Below are 24,029 nucleotides of genomic sequence, written 5' to 3'. Positions count from 1 at the left end.
ATGAACTGACTGGCTATTGTCATGTTTTTTTCATATTAAGTAAAAATGTCCAGAGCTTATCGTTATAAACATTTATTGTGATCTCAGTATAAAACTGCTTATCTGCCAGCCCTACATACATAGTTGTCAAATAAAATTAATTATATTGTGATTTGTATTTATCTGTCTATCTGTCTATCTATCTATCTATCTATCTATCTATCTATCTATCTATCTATATATATATATATATAAATACATTTTATTTCCTTCACTGTGGAAATACTGCAAAAACAGTGTGATCTGCAAAGAAATTAGAAAAAGAAAATAAAAGTTTTTTTTTTTTTTTTTAACAGCATTCCTGTGATTCAAGCATACACTGCATATCCTGAGAGGTTTGACATTCTTCTACAGGCTGCAATTTCTCCAACTGAAATTGGTTTTGATACTTGTGAATGGATTGAGGAAGAGCTACTGATATATGGAAGGAATAACAAATAAAAGAGAATAAATGATAAGAGTGAAAGGAGAAGAAATATCTGTACCTGCCAGCACGGCCCTTCCTCTGTTTGGCATTGGCTAAGCTCACCCACTCTGCTGTCATGGTCCTAATATTGTTCTGGGTGTCAAAATGAGTTTCTTTAATCTTCCCTCCATCTATCACATACACAACATCATCTATCGTGATGCTGAAAGAGACAGAGGTTAAAAGTTAGAGAATTATTACAACATATTAATGAAATCACAGAAGCAGAGGACAAAAATATCCACTGAAGACGACAAAATCAAAACTGGTCATATCCCTGGTCATGATTTATCAGTTCACATTATTCTAAGAGCAATATAATGTTTGCAGTCAAAATTATAACTTTCTTGGAAACTTTTCTGTTGCTGTAACAAAGGCTAATATATCACCATCCCCCAAGAATCCAATCAAATTCCATTAACATAACCTCCCCCTCACAATGACAGATTAATTGATCAAATCAATTCCTCATGAACAAAATCAAGCCCCCTACTACATTTTGTATTATTTGAGAAGCCATTTTCTCAGATATACTTAAAAATAAGGGAAAATGCTCAAAATTACAGTTTCATACTGACTAACCAAAGTTATATAACGGAAGTTAAACACTTAGTAAGTGATTCTTGTGTTAATGTATATGAAGTACAGTTTATTGCCCCAAACACCTCAATTTATTTTTTATTGTTTTCATTTTAATAGGAATCCACTACGGGTGTAACAGTTCACAAAAAACATGGTTCGGTTCGATACGACACAGCGGTGTCACAGTGGTTTGGTATTTGTTTTTTTGTTTTACTTTGAACAATGCAGTGTGCTGAACAACTGTCACATCTCAGATCAGTGGAAGTGTAACTAATATATTTATATTAGGCCTATAGCATGGTGTATTTGTATTTGTTTTGTTAAATGAAACATTCTATGTTTAATATAAGGGAGTTTGAATTGAAAGTAAAATGTGCACATGCATTTACAAGCTATTTAAAAGCAAATAAAAGCGAGTAAAGAGGGAAAACTCTATCACTCCACCACACCATAACAACCTGCCTTGTTGAGCACAGTTGCACTGAGAACATTATATTTCACACACTTTAAGCTTTTATTTTCCAAATAGGATTAGTCCAATGAATCAAATCGTTCGGTACGTAATGAAAAGGAAAAGCCTCAAAAGCCTTGTACAGAATGGTTCGATACAAATACGTGTATCTTTACATCCCTAGAATCCACACAATCTGGAATTCTGCATTTTGTGGTTACGCAAATTGGACATGTTGATCAGCAGAAAGCTTCTTGGTTCGAAAGTGACCTCTGTATGAAAGTTGCTTTGTGCCACACTATTGACAATAAATTTCAATGTGACTGTGCACTGTTTTTTTTTTTTTTCCACCATCTTCTGAGTATCCCTCAATCTATTCGTTATCAACAATATAACAAGAAAAAAAGACAATAGTAAAATGTGTTTTCTAATTATTTATATAAGTGACCAGGGGTATGTAATAGAGTGAATATTTTATGCTGAAGAATAATGAACGTCTGACATCTCATGAAGTGTAATTCACCTTTAAAGGTGGGAATAATAAATAATAACTGTGATGATATTAATATAATAATACATCAAAGTATACAAAGTATCAACAAGCACATCTTGACATGGCTCAGTGTTTTACTGCACAGCAAGTATGTAATCAAATATTAGTCTCACTTGGAGGATCTGATGAAGTAGCTGTCAGCAAACAAAATACTGATTTTGAAGATGAACATATCAAATGGTTCAGATCCCAAATATAACCCAGATTTCTGAATGCAAATTCCAACAAAGAAATACACTTTATTTTATTTTAAAACAGATGCCAAAATATCGGGACAACTGTATACTATTTGTATACTATACTAACTAGATCCACACTAGTTAAATATACATTTTTCCGCTTGGCTCGAATATGTGCTAATGACAGCCGAAACATTCATGTTTTTAAGGGTTAAATGAGTATGCCAATGGTGCCGTCAAAAGAGTTGAACATGTATTGAATCCTAAATATTAATGTAAATGCAATGTGATTGCAGTTTAATCTTGTCTGTATGAAAACATTTCAGAACCACGCATAAGATGAAATAAGTTGACAAAGCTGACATAACTGTAATGAATCTCTAATAGCTGATAAGTGTAACACCATTATAGACTCCAGATGTTTATTTCCAGAGACCAAACATTTCAGTAGCAGAACAGCCTGATGATACTGAGTGCAATTAAAAAGTGATTCACTCATGAATTTATTTATGAAACCCCACCAAATTCTGGATGCTTTCAACTCTTTGAGTTTGTTTGTACAGACGATGCTTGAAGCTTTTTTTTTTTTTAAAGCTGTGTGCTAGTCAGTTGAGTTTTAATTAGCTGGCTCGAATGCCACTTGGCCATTGCATGGTTTCAACTTTTAGCACAGTGTTAATTATTCATTATCAAACAAAACTGACAAATGCTTTTTTTTTAAATCTAGACAGAGATTCATCATACAGTATAAGAGACAGAAAAGCAGAAAACACACATACAGAAAAGCATTTGTACAATCATGAGCACACACCCACACACCCACACACACACACACACACACTCAAACCCACCTGGTTTCTGCGATGTTGGTAGCGATCACAATCTTGCGCACTCCTGGGGGTGGCTTTTTGAACACCTTAGGAGAGAGAAGCAAAGTGTCATTCATAAACATAATAGCACTATTGAAAGTCTGAGGCACTGGACTTTACATGGAGCTTAGCGAATTCAATTCAGCAGTCAGATGGGAGAGAGAGAGATCGCATTTGTGAGCTGTTGTGGGAGGCAGAGAGCTTGCCACAGCTGTCTACACTTACCTGAGTCTGAGACACTGTGGGCATCAAAGAGTGGAGGGGGATGATGATAAACCGATCTGAAAGCGAGCCGAGATTTGAGCAAGTCAGAACACAAGGTGCTGTGGCCGCTAGCATACATGTATTTGTTAATTCTGCATAAAGACAAATGGAACAACAAAAGACGTTCCTAGAACAACCAACCCCATACACTATAAGTAAATCACTCATATATGCAATTAAATTTCATACTATGCAACTAAATAATAACATTTTATCTTTCCGTTTTTACAACACACTATTCTCATTAATACCAATGGATTTGCAGCATTCTCTTGATGCACCGTGAACTCTAGCGTACAAACACTTACTGTTCCCTGGCTTAAAGTGCTCTCTCTTTCTCTTTTATGCACACAGAGAAAAAATGCGAGAGGCTTATTTACCTTGTAGAATTGAGGCACTGCATGTAAATAGCAATTTTTTTCCCCTTCTCAAAATGACAGGAAAGTTTGTTTGGAATGATCAATATTTTAGCCTTTTCACTAACACTCATCTTTCACCATCAATGTTTTGATTTTGATAACAGTTTTCTAGCATACTGCTCAGGTAAAGTCTGGTATGACTCATTCCAGACTCAGCCAAGAAATGTAGAGCTGCAAAAAATTATCTTCATATTTAGTTACAGGTAAACCATCATATAGCAAACAGGTACTAATAGTCTAAAACATATACCTGACTTAAACATCTGGTCAGCCATGAGCAAATCATTCAGGGTGCTGATGGTGTCCCATCCAGGTAGAAACACTAGAATCGCTCCATCCTGAAAGAAAAAGCAGAACAGTTGAAGTTTCATGTGCACATTCTTTTTTCTGAAGTTCAAAAGTTTTGGGTCATTAAGATATTTAAAAGAAATTAATCCTATTATTTTGCAGCAAACTTTTACTATGCATTAAATTGATCAAAAGTTAGACTAATGACATTAATAATGTGACAAAGATTTTTTTTATTTTGAATAAATGCTGTTCTAATAAACTTTCTATTAGTCAAAGAATCCTTAAAAAAAAAAAAAAAAAAAAAAAAAAAATTGTGTCATTTCATTTTGTTCTATATTCATTCATTATTTAATGATTTTATTATTCCATTTAATCATACAATAATTTAAAATAATCATTTAAATAATTTATATACTTATTCCATTGACTGATTTATTGATCATTCTTTTAGTATTATATTTTTCCATTGTTGTTTATTCTTATGATTTTGTGGTTTCAAGTGATACTTGTCCTCTCGAGTAAGAGGTAAGAGAACATCTCCATTTCAAAGATAACACCAGATGTTGTTGTAAAGCAATAATTTTCTATTGATATTGCTTGTGGTGTAAAAGCACTTGTTGGATTTGTGGTTGACAGACAAGAAGTCTGAGCATCAAAACATATGCAAGGTTATTCAATAATTTGTCTTTCTGCTCTTTCCTGGCTGCTGAAAATTCAGCTTGGTCATCACAGAAATAAGTTACATTTTATATTTTGACTATATAGTGCTGCTTGAAAGTCTGTGAACCCTTTATAATTTTCTGTATTTCTGCATAAATATGACCAGACATCAGATTTGCACAAAAGTCTTAAAAATAGACAAAAAGTCTTGCTGTATGGCCCGCTTTTTCTTGAGACTCAGTTCTCATACAGATGTCCTGAATTTCCTTCAGAATTTGTTGGTATAATTAAGAATTAATTTTTCCATCAATGATGGCAAGCCGTCCTGTACCAGATGCAGCAAAACAGGCCCAAACCAATATACTATCACTACCATGTTTCACAGATGGGATAAGTTTCTTATGCTGGAATGCAGTGTTTTCCTTTCTCCAAACATAATGCTTCTCATTTAAACTAAAATGTTCCATTTTGGTCTCATCCGTCTAAAACATTTCTTCAATAGCCCTCTGGCTTGTTCACATGATCTTTAGCAAGCTGCAGACAGCTGCAATTTTCTGTTTGGAGAGCAGAGGCTTTCTCTTGCAACTCTGCCATGCACAGCATGGTTGTTCAGTGTTCTCCTGATGGTGAATTCATTAACATTAACCAATATGAGAAAGGCCTTGCTACATATCTTGATCTTTTGTTGGTCCACTACTCCTGGGGAGGGTAACAATAGTCTTGAATTTCCTCCATTTGAACACAATCTGACTGTGGATTTGTGGAAACCAAACTCTTCAAAGATGGTTTTGTAAACTTTTCTAGATCTTCTTTGTTTGTGCTATGATTCACTTCCACAAATATGATCAGACTATGATAGATCCCTGTTCTCTAAATAAAAGAGGGCAGACACTGACACCTGATAATCATCCCAGTGCACAGATGTGTAACACTAGACTCTCTCTCTCAATAAATGTATTTAAAATTAATAAAACTCTATTTTTGATCAAATAAATGTAGCCTTTGTTAGCATAAAAGACTTTCATTAAAATTGAACATTAAAAACAAAAACTTACCAACAACACCACCACCACCCTAGTGACCGCATAGCATGGCACTACAAACCATGAAGAGCACACTAGCAGCTGCATAGCACCGTGGCAGGCACCCATAACAGCCTAGCATCCCAGGAGCACCACAGCTCAATGTGTCATGTGATTGTTAGCCGCTTAATCCAACCACACAAACTTACTTGCACACAAAGACACCATTAATGAACTCACAATAATGAAGTGTTTTCATTTGGTGTCATTAGGCAAGTTCAGAGAAAATTTCTGACAGTTCTAAAATCACCACAAGCACAAATTTCATTCCCACACTGTGATCTGAGGGGTAATTTCTGTCCTAAATATAGAGCCACCTACCAAAGTCAGATAAAGTGAACCAAAGCTATTAAGTTAACAAAAGCAATCTGAGAGGTTTACCCTCATAAAAATTCAGTGTGTGTTGAGGGAGGGGAGGAGGGAGATAAAACATGAAGTGTTCCCAGGCGGCCCTGGTTCTATATTTAACACCCCAGCAACGTCACATCAAGGGTACATGACAAATTAAACAGAATCTACTTACTCTTGCAGCGCATGCATGCACATGAGCGCGTCACCGGTTATGCATGCCAACAGGAAAATGTGAGAGTATGTGTGTAAATGCCTTTCAGGGCATTCTGTGACCCAGATTCCTCTGTGTAGAGCAAAACAAACCTGACATTAAAAAGCCAAGTATTCCCAAATATTATGGTTAATTAAGAATACTTAAACTCCCCGTTCCGCTATGACATCCAGGACTGTGACACTGATGATGTAAGCGCCCCTTTCTACAAAAAAAAAAAAAAACTTCTGCAAAGAGAACAGACATATACAGAGACTTTGAGGCAGATGTGATGCGAGTCGGAACTACTTCATACTTCACAATACAGAACGGGTTATTTGCCTGCCATTTTAGGGATTACATTGTCAACCTAGACCACACAAATTCCTGACTTTAAGGTAAGTGAAGAACCAGCCAGAAGTTAGTGAAGTCAACAAGAGTGCTTAATCTCCAGACAACATTAATTAGAACTGCTTTTGATCCATAATTTCACAGCTGGACTTCTTAATTAGCCAATCGCAATACTTTCCTCCTGAAAGACAACCCACACTGCTGTATCTGACAGCAGCCAGTCAACACAAGCTAAGCACTTCTCTCATTTCTCTCTCTTGCTGCACTTTTTAGTAAGGGTCAGAGGACTTTAAGCTTCTCATACAGCAATTATGTTCTTAAAGTGCCCCTATTATGCCTTTAAGGTTTCTAATATTGTTTTGGGAGTCTCCTACAACAGGTTTTTACATGCAAGGTCAAACAAAGCTTTGATTTTTTTTAATTATGCATTTAATATCACCTCATTTTCCAGCGGATCTTAAACGATTCGTTCCAAGCAGTTCAAAGATTTAATCTCTATAAACCCCTCCTTTCCGTGAGCCTACTTTGCTCTGATTGGTCAGATGGTCCAGTCTGATGTGATTGGTTTACCATGTACAGTGTGTGTCAGAAACATTGCCATAATTCTGTATTTTGAATGCTTGAAAAAAAATATGATTCAGTGGAGTCAGCTGGTCCAAAAAAAGTGGGTAATGGGCCATCTTTCAAGAGAAAGCATTTTGTGAATCCTGCGTTGAACTCCCCGAGATTAGAAGCAGTCGTCAGTAAAATGACATGTCTGAGGGTAGAACACAGGCGGGCATTATTGCAAATGTGTTACAGTGTGACATGCCTAAACTTATTTAATTTACAGTGCCCTCCACTAATATTAGCACCCTTGGTAAATATGAGCAAAGATGGCTATGAAAATAAATTTGCTTTGTTTATCTTTATGATCTTGCATTCAAAAAAAATTCACAAAATGCTAACCTTTCATTGAAGTAAAACAATTAAAAGTGGGGGGAAACTTACCTTATGAAATAAATGTTTTTCTCATATGCATGTTGGGCACAATTATTGGCACCCTTAGAAATTATAATGCGTAAAATATTTTTGAAGTATATTCCCATTCATATTTGCATTTATTTAGCACACTAGAATGACTAGGAGTATGATATTGTCAAGCAATAACTTCCTGTTTCACAGGATTATAAATATGAGGAGCACAAAGGCCAAATTTCCTTAATCATCCATCACAAGGAATAAAACCAAATAAAATAGTTCTGATGTGCAGAACAAGATTGTTGAGCTTCACAAAATAGAAAATGGCTGTAAGAAAAGAGCTAAAGGATTAAAAATCCCAATTTCCATCATTAGGACAATAATTAAGAATTCAAATTAAACTAAAGATGTTACAAATCTGCCTGGAAAAGGACGTGTGTCTATATCGTCCTAATGCATTGTGAAGAGGAGAGTTTAAGTGTCCAAAGATTCTCCAAGGATCACAGTAGGAGAATTGCAGAGATTAGTCGAGTCTTGGGGCCAAAAGACTAAAAAAAAACAAAAAAAACAAAACAAAATATATATATATACACATATATACATATAATTCAAACAGCCCCTACGTCACCACATGTTGTTCAGGAGGGTTTTAAGAAAAATCCTCCTTGCTCATCCAAAAACTCCAGCATATTCAGTTGTCAGACACAACTTGAATTTCAAATGGGAATGGCTTCTGTGGTCAGATGAAACTAGAAAAAAAAAAAAAAAAGAGCTTTCTGGCAGCAAACACTCAAAATAGGTTTGGTACAAAAAGTACCCCATGCCCACGGTTAAATATACTGCTGGATCTTTAATGTTGTGGGCTTATTTTCCTGCCAGAGGTCCTGGACATCTTGTTCAGATACATGGCATCATGGATTCTAGCAAATACCAACAGATAAAAAATGTAAACTTGACTGCATCTGTTAGAAGTTCTATAATGAGCTGTGGTTGGATCTTCCATCAGGACAGTGATCCAAATCAAACATTAAAAATCAACACAAAAATGTGTCACTGAGCATAAAATGAAGCTTCTGCCATGGCGGTCCCAGTTGCCTGACCTGAACCCTATAGAAAATGTGTGAGGTGAACTGAAGAGAAAAGCACCAGCATGGAGCTGGGAAACTAAAGGATCTGAAGAGTTTCTGTATGAAGGAATGGTCTCTGATCTCTTTTCAGGTGTTCTCCAAACTCTTCAGGCATTAAAGAAAAAAAAACACAGAGCTGTTATCTTGAATAAAGGACATTGCAATAATTGGGTGCCAATAATTGTGGTCAACATGAACTACAAAAAAACATTTATTTCATAAAGAGATTTTCCCCCTGCTTTCCATGGTTTTACTTAAATGATAGGTTAGAATATTGTGAATTTTTTGAATGAAAGATTAAAAGGATAAACAATGCAGATCTATTCTTACAGCCACCTTTGCTCATATTTACCAAGGGTGCCAATATTAGTGGAGGGCACTGTATGTGTAAAATGCAGTTAAAATAAAATAAATGAAATAAAAAAAAAAATGCACTAATCAGCCACAACATTAAAACCACTTACGGGTAAATAAAAAGTAAATAACACTATTGTTACAGTGGCACCTGTCAAGAGATGGGATAAATAAGGGAGCAAGTAAATAGTTCTTGAATGTAATGTGTTGGAAGCAGGAAAAACGGGCAAGCAAAAAGATCTGAGAGACTTTGACAAGAGCCAACTAGGATAACTGGTGAACAAGCACCAGTGTCATGGGCACCCAAGGCTCATTGATGGATGTGGGGATCGAAGGTTAGCCGATCACACAGAAGAGGTACTATAACTCAAACTGCACAAAAACATGATAAAAAGTTGTCTGAACACACAGCGCATCACGGTTTTCCACGTACGAGGCTGTATAGTCTCAGATCAGTTATAGTGGCCATTATGTATAATTCCTGTCCATCACTGAAAGCACATACAATGACAAAGTTGCTTTGTCTGATGAATCATGTTTTTGTTTAGATTAGGTGGATGGCTGGGTGCTTGTGCATCATTAAGCTGGATAAGAGATAACAGCAGGATGCACTATGGATCCAGACTGGTGGAGGCTGCGTTATGCTATTGGCAAAGGTGAGCTGGGAAACTTTGGGTCCTGGCATTCATGTGAATGTTTCTTTAACATGTACCTAAAGACTGTTGCAGTCCACATACACCCCTCATGGCAGTGATGTTCTCTGATTGCACACTTCTCTGAAATTTATAACGTGATTCATAGAGGCTTCACCTCGAAACTCACAGGATCTGCTGCTAATGTCTTGGTGCCAGATACCACAGGATGAGTTCAGAGGTCTTGTAAAGTCCATGTCTCGACACAGTGGTGTTTTGGCAGTACAAAAGGGGATCTACACGATATTAGGCAGGTGGCTTTAATGTTGTGACTGATCAGTGTAAATTGACATTTAAAACCACATATTTATTATAATAAATAACTTCTAAAAAAAATAAAATGCAATTGAAAATCTATTCGTTAGTTGAATTCTTCTACATTGTTTCCAAATGTTTTACTTTTATTATTTATTTATTTATTTAACTACATTTTAAAACGCTGAATAACAAATTGGCATCTAAAACTTAATTTAAAAAGATTTTATTACATTACAGGTGCATCTCAAAAAATTTGAATATCATAAAAAAAGTCAATTTTTTGTTTGTAACATTTAAAAAAAAAAACCTGAAACTTTCATATATTCTAGATTTATTACATGTAAAGTAAAACATTTTGAAAGTTTTTTTTTTTTTTTTAATTTTGATGATTAGCGCTTACAGCTCATGAAAGTCAAAAATTCAGTATCTAAAAATATTAGAATATTTGCATTTGAGTTTCATTGAACGTCCATCCCTACAGTATAAAATCTGGGTATCTCTTGTTCTTTGAAACCACAATAATGGGGAAGACTGTTGACATGGCTATGGTCCAGAAGACAATCATTGACACCCTACACAAAGAGGATAAGTCACACACAGAAGGTCATTACAGAAAGGGGTGGCTGTTTACAGAGTGTTGTATCAAAGCATATTAAATGCAAAGTTGACTGGAAGGAAGAAATTGGATAGGAAAAGGTGCACAAGCAACAGGAATTACCGCAAGCTTGTAACCAAGAGTAACCAAGCTCAGACGTCTTCAGGAAAAGGGCTACCAAACCACTCTGAAACAGAAACAACATCAGAAGCATCTTACCTGGGCTAAGTAGAAAATTAACTGGACTGTTGCTCAGTGGTCCGAAGTCCTCTTTTCAGATAAAAGTAAATATAGCATGTTTTTTTTTTTTTTTTTTAACTTCCGGGGGCGCTGCACAGTGGCTGACCCAGAGCCTCACGCTAAACATATATTTGCTTGTTTTAGTTGCTTTTAGTTTGTGTTTCGCTACGTGTTATTGTTTTGTTTGTGATCGTGTGGGAGAGCTTCCTGTACTGTGGATTATGGAGATAATTAAGATATGGTTAATTTTGAACGGTTTATTTTCATTGTTTTCCGTCAACAACTCATTGTATGGCCCTGGGCAAGATGTGACCTACTCCAGAGAGCACCTGATGTCTTTACAAAGACATGCTGGACAGCTGGATCTCGAGTTATTAGCGCGTGATTGTCCCGAAATTGTACGGAAGTCCAAGTTCAAAGCGAAGACGTTGAAGAAAAGGGGTTCAAGAGGGGGTATTCGGGCCAGGCTTCGGAAGCAAGGTGCGCGATTCCCTCTCCCCTTGATAACGCTGTCAAATGTGCGGTCGCTTAATAACAAGATGGAAGAACTGAATGCCAGGGTAAACGCTGAGAATAATTTTAAAATGAGTAACTTGATTTGTCTAACGGAAACATGGCTTAAAGACAAGACTGAAATTGCTCTTTCTGGGTACATCACAATAAGAGCTGACCGGGACAAATACAAATCAAATAAATCGATCGGGGGAGGTATGTGTATCTTTGTGGACAGTAAATGGACAACACAACTGCGTGTTCACGAGAAAATGTGCACCCCCGATTATGAACTGCTCTCTGTATCATTCAGACCGTTCCATCTTCCAAGGGAATTTGGACAGATCACCATCATTCTGGTTTATATACCGGGACTTAAATACGAGGACGCTGCTGACTGGATAAGTGAGAATTTTAATAACACCCTTGCGCGTTCTGTGGACCAACCCGTTTCCATACTCTGGGATTTTAATAACTGTGAACTTTCTGGTCACTTACCAACGTTACAACAGTATATAGACAGTCCCACACGGCTTTCACGGACTCTGGATCAGTTATGGTAATATACCAAATGCTTATAAGGCTGTGCCTCGCCCACCAGTCAGACCATAACGTTATTCATCTGCTGCCCATGTACAAAGCTAAACTTAAACAAGAAAAGCCTACAGTAAGAGAAGTTGCGCTGTGGTCCGACGTCTGCAAAGAGAGACTGAGAGACTGTTATGATGATACGAACTGGGACATTTTCTTTGATAACTGTGTAAACGCAGACAAGATAACAGAAACAATAACATCTTACATTATCTTCTATGAGAATAATGTTGTACCAACAAAAACTGTTGAAATATATCCTAATAATAAGGTTTGGGTTTCACATAAAATGAAGAAATGTCTAAGGGAGAAAAGGGCAGCTTTTGCTCAAGGTAATATGGTACACTTTAAAGATAAAAGACCAGAACTCAGAGCGATTATTAGGAAATCCAGGCAACAATATAAAGATAAAGTAGAGAAGCAGTTTGTTACTGGGGATGCTCGTAAGGCATGCAGCAGTTTAAATAACATGATGGGTAGAGAGAGACACAAGCAGCACAGTCAACCTATAAATACTGGTTTATCTGCAAATGAATTAAATCCATTTTACAGTAAGTTTGATAAAACCACTCACAAAGTTAGGGTTGATCAAGAGTGTTGCCAAGTCTGGAATACTATTACTCTTACAGAGCAGGAGGTAGCTGGTTGTCTTGCTAGGGTAAATCCTCATAAAGCACCTGGCCCGGATGGTCTTAGAGGGAGGGCCATAGCAGGGTGCATTTACCAATTTAAAGGTGTTTTTACTAGATTTCAGATTTTTGCTTGATTTACTGTCCCACTTTCTTGGAAGAAAACGACAATCATCCCTGTGCCCAAAAACTGCAACCCTGTATCACCTAATGATTTTAGACCTATCGCCCTTACCAGCATTCTGTGTAAATGCATGGAAAGGGTTGTGTTGGGGCATCAGCCAAATATTCACTTGTCAGACCAATTGCAGTTTGCTTATAAAGCACAGATAGGCACTGAGGATGCTACCTTAACTTTGCTTCATGTGATTAGTAAGCATATTCAGCACCCTGGCGCTTTTGCTAGAATTTCATTTATTGATCTTAGTTCGGCCTTTAATACTGTCAAGACTGACATCTTATTAGACCGACTGTTAAAACGTGATACCAGTGGGCATCTTGTGTTATGGATTAAGGATTTTTTAACTGACAGTCCTCAAAGAGTCTTGTGCAGAGTAACATGTCTGATGACGTTATTTTGAATACTGGAGTCCCCCAAGGCTGTGTTATCATCACCTGCATTATTTTCTATATATATGAACGAAATGCAGATTTGTGAAAACAATTTTACTCTACACTGTGTGCAGAATTATTAGGCATGTTGATATTCTGGTCATTTTTTTTTGTCCAAACACATTTTACCAATTCCAAACCACATCAGTCTTAATAACTACTGTTAATTTTGTATTTAATCATTTATATGTGATATATAATTGTCCGTGAAGGCTGGAAGTGAAAAACTCCTTATATCCAGGTGTGCATAATTATTAGGCATATTTTCTTTTACAGATAAAATGAGCCAAAAAAGATTTAACCCAGACTGAAAAGTCCAAATTATTAAACGCCCATGAGAAGAATGCAATACTAATGCAATACAAGAATTTGCAGAGTTGAGGCTTGACCATTGGACAGCGAAATGCTTGTTGAGTCTGCATGGTCAGAAAAAACAGGTGGAGAAGAAAAGATGCATGTTAACTGCAAAAGAATTAGGAATTAATGTGAAGAATTAGGTGTGACACCATCAGGAACCGTTTAGTCTCCAGCGCCACCATTTTCCAGAACTGCAACCTACCTGGAGTCTTCAGAAGTACAATGTGTCAGGTTCTCAGAGACTTTGCTTGGTAAAAAAATCCTAAAAAAATGCCCCTGACTTAATAAGAATAACAAGCTGACGTGTTGTGAAATACATGATTCAAGAATTTATCTTCCCAAATCTGGCAGTAAGTTTTGGGAGTTCATTTTAGTCCATCTCTGCAAGTCAGACTTTTCAGGATAGGAGACTAAACATGAACTCTCAAAATGTACTGCCAGATTTGGGAAGATAAATTCTTGAATCAGAGGTACAAGAGGATGTGATGCTTGTCCTTCAAGAGTCACTCTCAACTTATCTGTATATAAAGCCTATTAAAAAAAAAAAAGAAAGAAAAACTGTCTTCATGTATTTCACAACACGTCAGCTTGTTATTCTTATTAAGTTGGGCATTTTTTAGGATTTTTTTACCAAGCAAAGTCTTTGAGAACATGACACATTGTACTTCTGAAGACTCCAGGTAGGTTGCAATTCTGGAAAATGGTGGCGCTGGAGACTAAACGGTTCCTGATGGTGTCACACCTAATTCTTCACCTTAATTCCTAATTCTTTTGCAGTTAACATGTATCTTTTCTTCTCCACCTGTTTTTTCTGACCATGCAGACTCAACAAGCATTTCGCTATCCAATGGTCAAGCCTTAACTTTGCAAATTCTCGTAATGCATTAGTATTGCATTCTGCTCATGGGCATTTAATAATTTGGACTTTTCAGTCTGGGTTAAATATCTTTTTGGCTCATTTTATCTGTAAAAGAAAACATGCCTAATAATTATGCACACCTGAATATAAGGAGTTTTTCACTTCCAGCCTTCACGGACAGTTATATATCACTTACAAATGATTAAATACAAAATTAATAGTAGTTATTACGATTGTTGTGGTTTGGAATTGGTAAAATGTGCTTGGTAAAAAAATATGACCAGATTATCAACATGCCTAATAATTATGCACACAGTGTACTCAAGAATGCCAAATACAAGAATACAAACCAGGCCAGGAGGAAAGCCTCACAAATAGTTCAGGATTCCACTCACCCTCTTCAACATGAATTTGAAAAACTCCCTTCAGGCAGACGATACAGGGTACGCACAGCAACAAGAAATATTTTTTAAAAAATCTTTTATACCATCTGCCATTACTTTATTAAATAAATTAACAATAAACTGGTCTATGTATGCTATGCAATTAATTGCTGTTATTAGGGCTGGGCGATATGGGCAAAAAAAATTATCACAATAATTTTTTTCATATCAGTCGATATCGATAATTATCACAATAAATGTCAAATCTCTATTTCTTTCAAGTTTAAAGTCAGATTTTTGCTCCAAAGTAACAGTTGTAGAAACCAGACCATTAATTTTCTTTAACAAAATAAATATCGAAATAGAAAAAATAATTTCTGCATGTTCTAATGAGTTATATTGTTTCAAATAAAGAAACAGGTTTTGGGTTGTCTGACAATGATGCTAATAATAATAATAATAATAATAATAATAATAATAATAATAATAACAACACTTTTTTGTCTCTTAGAAATGCACATTTGATAGTAGCTTGAGGATGCAGAGGTAATTTTTTTGTTCATTATCAATCAGTAACATCTGTACAAATTGTAGCAACCTCAGTTTTATATGGTTAAATTTATTTATACCCAGTTTTTTTGTTTTTGTTTTTAAGCATTGGTCTCCCATAGTAGCAAGCATACATTTTAAATCATGATAAACACAGTTAAAACCACACATAATGGTATCTCAATACCATGGTAAAAATATAACTACATAGTTTTATAGGTAGCCTATTTGTATGAAAAACGGTAGTCTAAAAACATTCACTATAAATGCATACATGCTATAGCTTAATCACAAATACACACATACTATAATTATATACAAGTATTTCTGTAATATTTCAATGTGAATATCCCACATTGCTGCCATAATACCATGGTGCAGTGAGTGTTACTACAGTAAATTATGTATGTAATCATGTATGCATGTAAATTATGGCGATGTGTGGATTGAAAATCCTTCTGACTGTCTCGTTGCACACAGCTTTAAACTAGTTTGAATCAGAGTCATTTGTGTTCATCGCTGTTTCACACCGGATCTCACAGCGCTCTTTAGTGCTCGCGTGACGGAGCCGTTCACATATCGCGTCTTTTCCGCGCTCAAGTTCGTTATTTCAAATGTAGGCGCGCGGCAGCTACGCTCATTACGGAAACGGCGCGGTCGCGACGCGCTCGGTTTTTCCAGGCGCGTCCGTGCCGCATCTAGTTAATAAATGCATCTGGTCTAATGAGCTCGCGCAGCGCGGCAGTTTAAACTTTGGTCCGAGCGGATAAATAGTCCGTGTGGCGCGATTTAAATGAGTCGCGCTATTTCGTTCCGCTTTTGGCACATAAAAATTATATCGAACATGTATCGAACTCTTCATATCGTTTTATCGAGGGAAATTGTATCGCGAAAATGATCGTTATCGATTTATCGCCGAGCCTAGCTGTTATTAATTTATTACTATTACTTAGTTATTTCTATCTGCATTTTTTTTTTAGTATTATTAGTTTATGAATGTATTTATTTATTTATTTTACCTATGTGTCCTGGTCCATGGGGCAAGAAGTCTCTGTATGTTTTTGCGTGTTTGTTCTATTGGATTCTGAAGTTAAGTGTATTTTTGTATATGTTATCCTGAGGCCAAAGAGGAATTTCCACATGTGTGGACAATAAAGATTTTCTAATCTAATCTAATTTCATGTTGAAATCATGATCCCAGAGTCTGGAAGAGAAGTCTGGATTTTGGAGAACTTTATGCTTCCATCTGCTGACAAGCTTTATGGAGATGCTGATTTACTTTTCCAGCAGGACTTTAGCACATGCCCACAGTGCAAAAACCACTTCCAAGTGGTTTGTTAATCATGATATTACTGTGCTTTATTGGCCAGTCAACATGCCTGACCTGAACCCCATAGAGAATATATGGGGTATTTTTAAGAGAGAGATGAGAAACAGTCGATCCAATAATATACAGATGATCTGAAAGCTCAATAGTGCCTCGGCAGTGCCACAGGCTGATCGCTTACATGTCACACTTTACTGATGCTGTAATTTGTGTTAGGAGCAAGGAATTTGCTGTAATATGTGCTGCATAAATGCACTCAACATACTAAACATACGTTAAAGAACTTGAACTTTTCTGTTTGGCAAACCTGTTTTTTGATTGATCTTAGAAAATATTATAATATTTTGAGATACTGGATTTTTGACTTTCATGAGCTGTAAGCTCTAGTCATCAAAAAAAAAAAAAAAAAAAAAAAAAAAAAAAAACACTTGGTTTTACTTTACATGTAATGAAACTAGAATATATGAAAGTTTCAGTGTTTGAAATAAGTTACAAACAAACATTTTCATAATATTCAAATATTTTGAGATGCACCTGTATGGCATCATTCCTATTCCATTTTTATCTGATATACATTTCTTAAGTTTTACATTTAATAAATGAAAGTCTCTCAACAGTAAACCTATTAATCTTTTAGGATTTTATCATATGAATTTATTTCATTTGTCATTAATTTTAAATCTCAATAAATAAATAAATAAATAAATACAATACAATACAATACAACACAATGAAATGAAAGTTGAAAGGGTGAGAATATTTCCCTTGTGTAATTCCTGATTTATACAGTCTGGTTTAAAAGCACATTAATAAATGGGATTATAAAATCTACAGCAATGTCTCAATTTCTCCTCTGTACCATCTCTTTGTTCCCTATTTATTTATATAGATTTATATTTATTATATTTATTTATATAGATATTCAAGTGTGTGTTTACAACACATTCCATGACTCTTGCTTATAATACATAGGCCGATTTATATTAAATAATTAAACAGTCTCTCCCAAATGTACGTTTTTATAACATATTCACTCTCAAGGACATGCTGTCAAATCCCCATGGGTCTACACTGGCTTACGTCACCAAAGCGTGACTTGGAGGATAACCACAAGGGCTGAAGATGTCATTGGAGACAGTGCCTTAAAGGCACAGCAGCCCATTAAAGTCTAAGGGTCAGAGATAGAATGGAAAAAAAATGGCTTTAAGATAAATAATGACTGGCATTATAAATATACCACAGATGAAAAAAAGAGAAAGAAATATGAGTTCATTCAGGGGTATAAAAGTAGGCTAAAATTCAGACTAATTTTGTCTATGTGGAGTGTGAATATGTAGTGATATGAAAAGGATGTGAATGTGGCATTGAAAGAACCTCCCATTTGAAGCCTTTTATCTCACCCTCCTGACATATCTCTGCGATAATGTGACACGCATGCCTATATTTTTCCACATAAAAGAGCTGACTGTGGAAGGAATGGAGTTCAAGTTACGTCAGTTCAGAAGAGAGGAGAGGAGAGAAGAGGAGAGAAGAGGAGAGGAGAGCATCTGCTAAGCAGTCCTATTAGCACACATTTCATGCCAACATGTTTCTTTCTGCTTTACAGGAGACTCACCATCTGTCCCTGATTTGGCCAAGTCACAGGGACACACTTACATACACACCAAAAAAAAAAAAAGCAGCCAGGCGTACAGGGAAAGCACTCACATCCTCTTTCATCACGATGTGTCTGATCAATGCTACAATAAGCTCCAGATTGATCTTGTCATCATCATCCATCATCTCCAGCGTGTCAATGGTGCTGTCTGAGTACCTGCCAATCACACAGCAAAAAAGCCATGCTACATCACATCTCAGTGACTCAAAAAGCACTGGTAAATATTTGCTTTTAGAATTCACCTTTATAAGCTCCCAAACAAACATCAACACTATCTAATGCCAGCCCCACCAATAGCTTTATTTTTAAAATGCACTAAATAACTGTCATAGTGGCTGACGTACAGATTTGTAAATGTAATGCCTCAGCCTCACTATAAGGTAATACATCAAACAGTTCATTAACGTTAACGTGTTTGAATATTGAGGTGTGAGATGGTGGTGGCTGTTGTTCAATATGGGAACAGATTTAGTACAGCCTGTGCAGAACACCATGAGATTGTTTATCAAAAAAGACTGACCGATCTCTGAGTGTACGGTTGAAGCATGGCCAGCTCTCACGGTATTCTGCCTCTTTCTGTTCTTTCTCTGGTTGAACATTCTGGCCATGCATAAACCCTCTCCTATAGCGAGGTCTGCGGTCCTGATGTTGTGGCTTGAATCTAAGAAACAAAGTTAGATACTCCAATTAGATACTCCTACTTCTAAGTTCAGTCAGTCAAGTTAAATATAGAGCTTCTACTGCAGTCACTGTTCTACAACAAGATGGGAAAATCTAAAACTGAAATAACACTAAGTCATACAAGCCTAAAGTAATAGTTCACCCAAAAATGTCAGTCCAAACAGACATGGTCAGTACAAAATGTTTAACTACATGGAAAAATTGCTTAAATACTGAAATTTAGTTTTCAGTTATTTCTCTTAATTTTACTATATTTTAATATATTTAATATGCAATTTATTCCTGTGAATTAAAAGATTAATTTTCAGCTTGCCATTATTTCAGAATCAGACCACCTTTCAGAAATCATTCTATTATGTTGATTGGGTGCTCAAGAAACACTTCTTTTTAGTATTACTGTTAAAAGTTGTGCTGCTTAATATTTTTATGGCAACTGATTTTTTTCTCTGTGATCTTTGATTAATAAAACATTTAAATAGAAATAGAAATCTTTTGTAACACTATAAATATCTTTACTATCACTTTTAATCAACTGAATGCATCCTTGCTGCATAAATGTATTATTGTCTAACCCCATATTTTAAAAACGGCACTATATTTTGTAAAAAAAAAAAAACAAACCAAAAAAAAAAAAAAACTCTAAATGAGCTCACCTAAGCAATTCCACCACATCCTCCAGTAAGTACTCGTTCACTGGGTATGTGAATCCAGGAATGTGGATCATGGAACAATTATCTGTAAGAGTAAGAATCTGCAACCTTCAGTGATACCCATAGTCACATGCATGTTCCTTCTTGCATGGTTGGATTTCCTTTGTTCAGAATCTGACTTTTTTTCCTTGAATGCTAAAGCTATTATCCCAGTCATTAACACTACACTAGGCATATTGTGCTCCTTTGAGGAGTACTAGGAGTACTACTATATATTATACATGTTATCATATAAACAGAGTTAAACAAATGCTGCAAAACTGCAATCAATCAATCAGCTGTCTGAATTATTTGAAGACATTATGTTATTTTTCTTACTGAAATATTTGCTGAATTTCTCAGCGTTAAGCGTGGCACTCATGAGGACTACTTTTAGGTCATCCCGTGCAGTTAACAGGTCCTTCACAATGGTGAGAAGAACATCAGACTGAAGACTCCTCTCATGAATTTCATCCAGGACCAGATGACTTATGCTTGAGAGATATCTGGGGGAAAAAAAAAAAAAGAGAGAGAGAACTTGAGCGCTCGACAGATTTTCCATAGTTGTAAATGGTTGAGAAGAAATAACTAGAGCAGAAAACGAGTAAGATTCCTGAAGTCCTGATGCTCTGAATCTACCCGCTCATAACTGACAACTATGATATTTCTTGAAGGTCACATACAGTTAGAGACTTCACAGATATTGTAAAAATCAAAACGAATATTCATATCAGTTACTCAGTCATACAGACAGTATTCGAGACATTCCTGTTTCGTTCTGTATGAACATGGCGAAAAGAGAGTCGCAGCTCTTAGTAAACACTGTTGTCAATCCCACTGACTCTGTAAACTTAGCCTAAGTGACAGCATTCAGATCCCTAACAGGCTTTTATCTGGGACTTCTGTGTGTATGAATATGTCAGAAGCAAAACAGAAGGGATCAGAGGGGAAAAAAAAAAAAAAACGACAGTACATAATGTGTTTTCTATGTGGGTTGCAGTAAAAGCTGTCTGAGTAGATGAGTCAAGCTAAGCAGTACTGTAGGCATCTCCCCTCTGCAACCGCTGAAGCAGAGTTGATGTGAGTGAGTCAGTCAGTGATACTGAATGTATGTGCAATTATATGTTTGACATTGCTTTGAGCATACATAAGTGCATGGGTGCACCCTGTACACCGGCTGTGTACTGATTAAACACCGGCTCCTCTCACAGGGTAAAGAAAAGTCAAAGCAGACAGATAGATGATGGGGGAAGGGGGTTATGAAACAGCAGAGGGGAGTGGAGAAAAAGAGGTGTAGAACACTTACGGATCTGAGCGGAGCCACTGAAGAATAATGCCCGTCGTACAATACAACACTGAGCCTTGTTTCCGTGGTAACCGACTGGAAAGCAGCGCCAGAGGATGAGGGGGGAGAAAAGGAGGAGGAATAAAACAGGAAAAGTCAGGGTAAAAAATGAATTTAACTTCAGTTACAATATTAAAATAAATTAAAAATCTAAAATCAACATACTACACACATTAAAAGCAACACTATACAATACTTTCAATTTAATTAAAATAATAAAATCTAAATGCAATAATGCTTAATTATGCAAGAACATATCCTATAGAAAGATTAATCAGTGAATGAATAAACAAATAAAAATGCACAAATGAAGTAAATGAATGAAAATAAACAAATGATTGAAATGTTTTCAATAAAGAAATTCTAAAAGAGAGATAAAAATAGAATATCCTGGCCACCCTGAAATGTATAAAAGGCTATCAAGCTTTCAAAAGCAATCATAAAGCATCTTAATAGTGGTCCATACAACACATGCCATATAATATAGACTAAAATGTCATACAGTCCTCACACAAAACTACTGGTTTGCTTCAAAAGACTTTGAAATATAGTAAATGTGTAACCACACTGTGATACATTAATAGTGTTTTTGTGTACTTTTAAAAGCTTTGTTTGTTGTAATTGCATGGAAAGGACTAGCACATTCTTCAGTATTTCTCCTTGTGTTCCACAGAACACACAACATTTGAAAGTCATATTAGTAATTTGAAACAACATGAGGGTGAACAAAAGATGAATTTTTGTTGAGGTGAACTATCCCTTTAAGAAAAAAAAACATCTCAGGCACATTATTATTATTAGAACAAAGTGAACAAGACTTGTTATTCTGTCATAGAGGAGAGGGAAAAAAAACAGCTTAACACTGAGGTTTGTGTCAGTAATTCAAATGAATTTTATATTTTACATAATAATACAGATAATTCATAAGCAATATACAAGACTTCAGAAGACTATGTTAAACCTCCTCACCTGCTCCCACACACTGCCACACACACACAGACACTCACATTAGGGCAACAGGGAAAGGTGTTGGGAGTGCCAAAGGCTTTAGATTGATGTATAAATGAGAAAGAGGGGACAAAAAAGGTCCTGCACATATTAACCTCTCATGGCCTGAAGAGCTCATACACATCTGTATTTCTCTTCACCTCTCTCCTCCTCCATTTCTTTCTCCCACCCTCTGCCCTTCCACCTTATTCTCTCAGGTCCAGTACTCTACACTTCCTCACCATAGCAAGACAATATTAACAAGCCATTTCTCTTCTCCCCAGTATCCCCATCCACACTTTTTCACATTATCACTACATCTCTTTCGGCACAGCAGAAGCAACTGATTCCCCACTGACTCACTTCTAAGTACCCACCCTTCTCCCCACAATCGTTCTCTCATCTCTTGAAGGATGTCATGTGTGTGACCTGTGTGAAGGGGATATTAGACAATTGATGAGATGAAGTCTTAATTCCCGTTTTACCAACAGCAGAGTCTAACTGCTTTCTAAACAAGTTTATAGCTGCATAATAAATCACTTTAAGTGAACTCTGAAGCTAATAACTAATTATCCAATTAGAAGCAGATAAAAAAAAAAAAAAAAAAATCATCATCAAGTACTAAGCATAACACTCTGCTTAAATCCCCCAACAGACACACTGTTGCATAAAAATATGAACTTCTAAAGTTTAAAGACAGTTCTGTTATTGGTTTAAAGCCCAGTGCAGAAACACTTGAAAGGAACTTTATGCCCCACTCTAAAGACATCTGCTGCTATGAAGCAACCAAGGAGAGCAACTAATTTAGAACAAAAGTAATGGCTGGTGAGATGGTAATGGGAGGTAGCAGCCTCCTACAACAGGGATAAAACAAACAGAACCGTTCTAATGAAGGTTGCAAAATTTGCCAATACATGGCTCAAGCGCAGTAGATGGTTGTCAGGGTGTTGCTGCTAGGGAGACCCCCTTGTTTAACAAAAATGAATGATTTTTTTTTGTATTGTGCTATTTTTTGATAGTTAAGCACATACAACTCATGTATTACACAAATGAGAATCTATAGTCACAATTAAGAATAAAAGAGATCACAAAAAATATCAAGATGCATAACCTAAATAAGAATTTGGGAGCAAATGTGAAAATGTCACAATGGGGAGAAAAAAAAAATATATAAAAAATTACTTTGCATCAAGCAAAGCACAGCTGAACGTCTCTTTAACCCCAAAGGTTGAAGAACAGCAAAAGTAATGCTTGCCCTGACACCACTAATAATGAGACAAGATAGAAGAAATGGGAAAACATAACAGAGGAGAAGTGTTGTGAGATTTTTGGCAGCAAGCTCTAATCAGTCTTCTCTCTTCCCCCTCAGAAGAGGCAATTACCTGCTCTTGGACACAACATGTTCCAGTGACCTCACTGCTTAATCCACTTTTCTCTCTTGCTTGAATGAAAACACACACATAGAAAAAAATAAGAAAAAAAATAAAATACAAATACAACACTACACTAGACTAAACATATACTGCCACATCTACCCTGCACCTCTCCCTTCCTGACAGGTTCAGAACCCAAAACTTGATTCCCAGTGCAAAATAAATATTGAAACCAAGCCACATAAATGTCACGCTCAGAAATCTGACACAACACAAGGATAAATACACACCACCACAAACATTTTCAGAGCAACAACACTTCACCCAGTGTTGGTAAACTTGGAGAAAAACACTTTCAATAAAAAAAATAAAACAGCTATTATTACTCCTAAACACCAGAAGACAATGCTGTTTTTAGAGTTAGCATTTAGTCTAACAATAATATGAGGAAAATGCTGTATCATGGCTGCACCCATCCGACAGGCATCTCCAAATAGCCTTCCCAAAGTTAGAAAAACAGATTAT

The 24,029-nt window shown here is 36.1% G+C and overlaps 1 protein-coding gene across 1 annotated transcript in view; it reads right to left on the bottom strand.

Annotated features, from left to right (window-relative positions):
• Window positions 1-24,029, bottom strand: part of dhx36 (DEAH (Asp-Glu-Ala-His) box polypeptide 36) — a 43,797-nt gene that overhangs the window by 15,327 nt on the left and 4,441 nt on the right. Inside the window, exons 7-15 of the mRNA XM_051135092.1 lie at window positions 21,106-21,180; window positions 20,139-20,305; window positions 19,764-19,845; window positions 18,950-19,090; window positions 18,480-18,585; window positions 4,073-4,160; window positions 3,365-3,420; window positions 3,122-3,186; window positions 525-668 (exon numbers count right to left, since the gene is read on the bottom strand). Of these exons, the coding sequence (XP_050991049.1) occupies window positions 525-668; window positions 3,122-3,186; window positions 3,365-3,420; window positions 4,073-4,160; window positions 18,480-18,585; window positions 18,950-19,090; window positions 19,764-19,845; window positions 20,139-20,305; window positions 21,106-21,180 (924 nt within the window). The remainder of the gene's footprint in view (window positions 1-524; window positions 669-3,121; window positions 3,187-3,364; window positions 3,421-4,072; window positions 4,161-18,479; window positions 18,586-18,949; window positions 19,091-19,763; window positions 19,846-20,138; window positions 20,306-21,105; window positions 21,181-24,029) is intronic.

Source organism: Labeo rohita, chromosome 18 (genome assembly GCF_022985175.1).
Source record: "Labeo rohita strain BAU-BD-2019 chromosome 18, IGBB_LRoh.1.0, whole genome shotgun sequence".
Lineage (NCBI taxonomy): Eukaryota > Metazoa > Chordata > Actinopteri > Cypriniformes > Cyprinidae > Labeo > Labeo rohita.
This window is presented reverse-complemented; position numbering and strand designations above follow the sequence as displayed.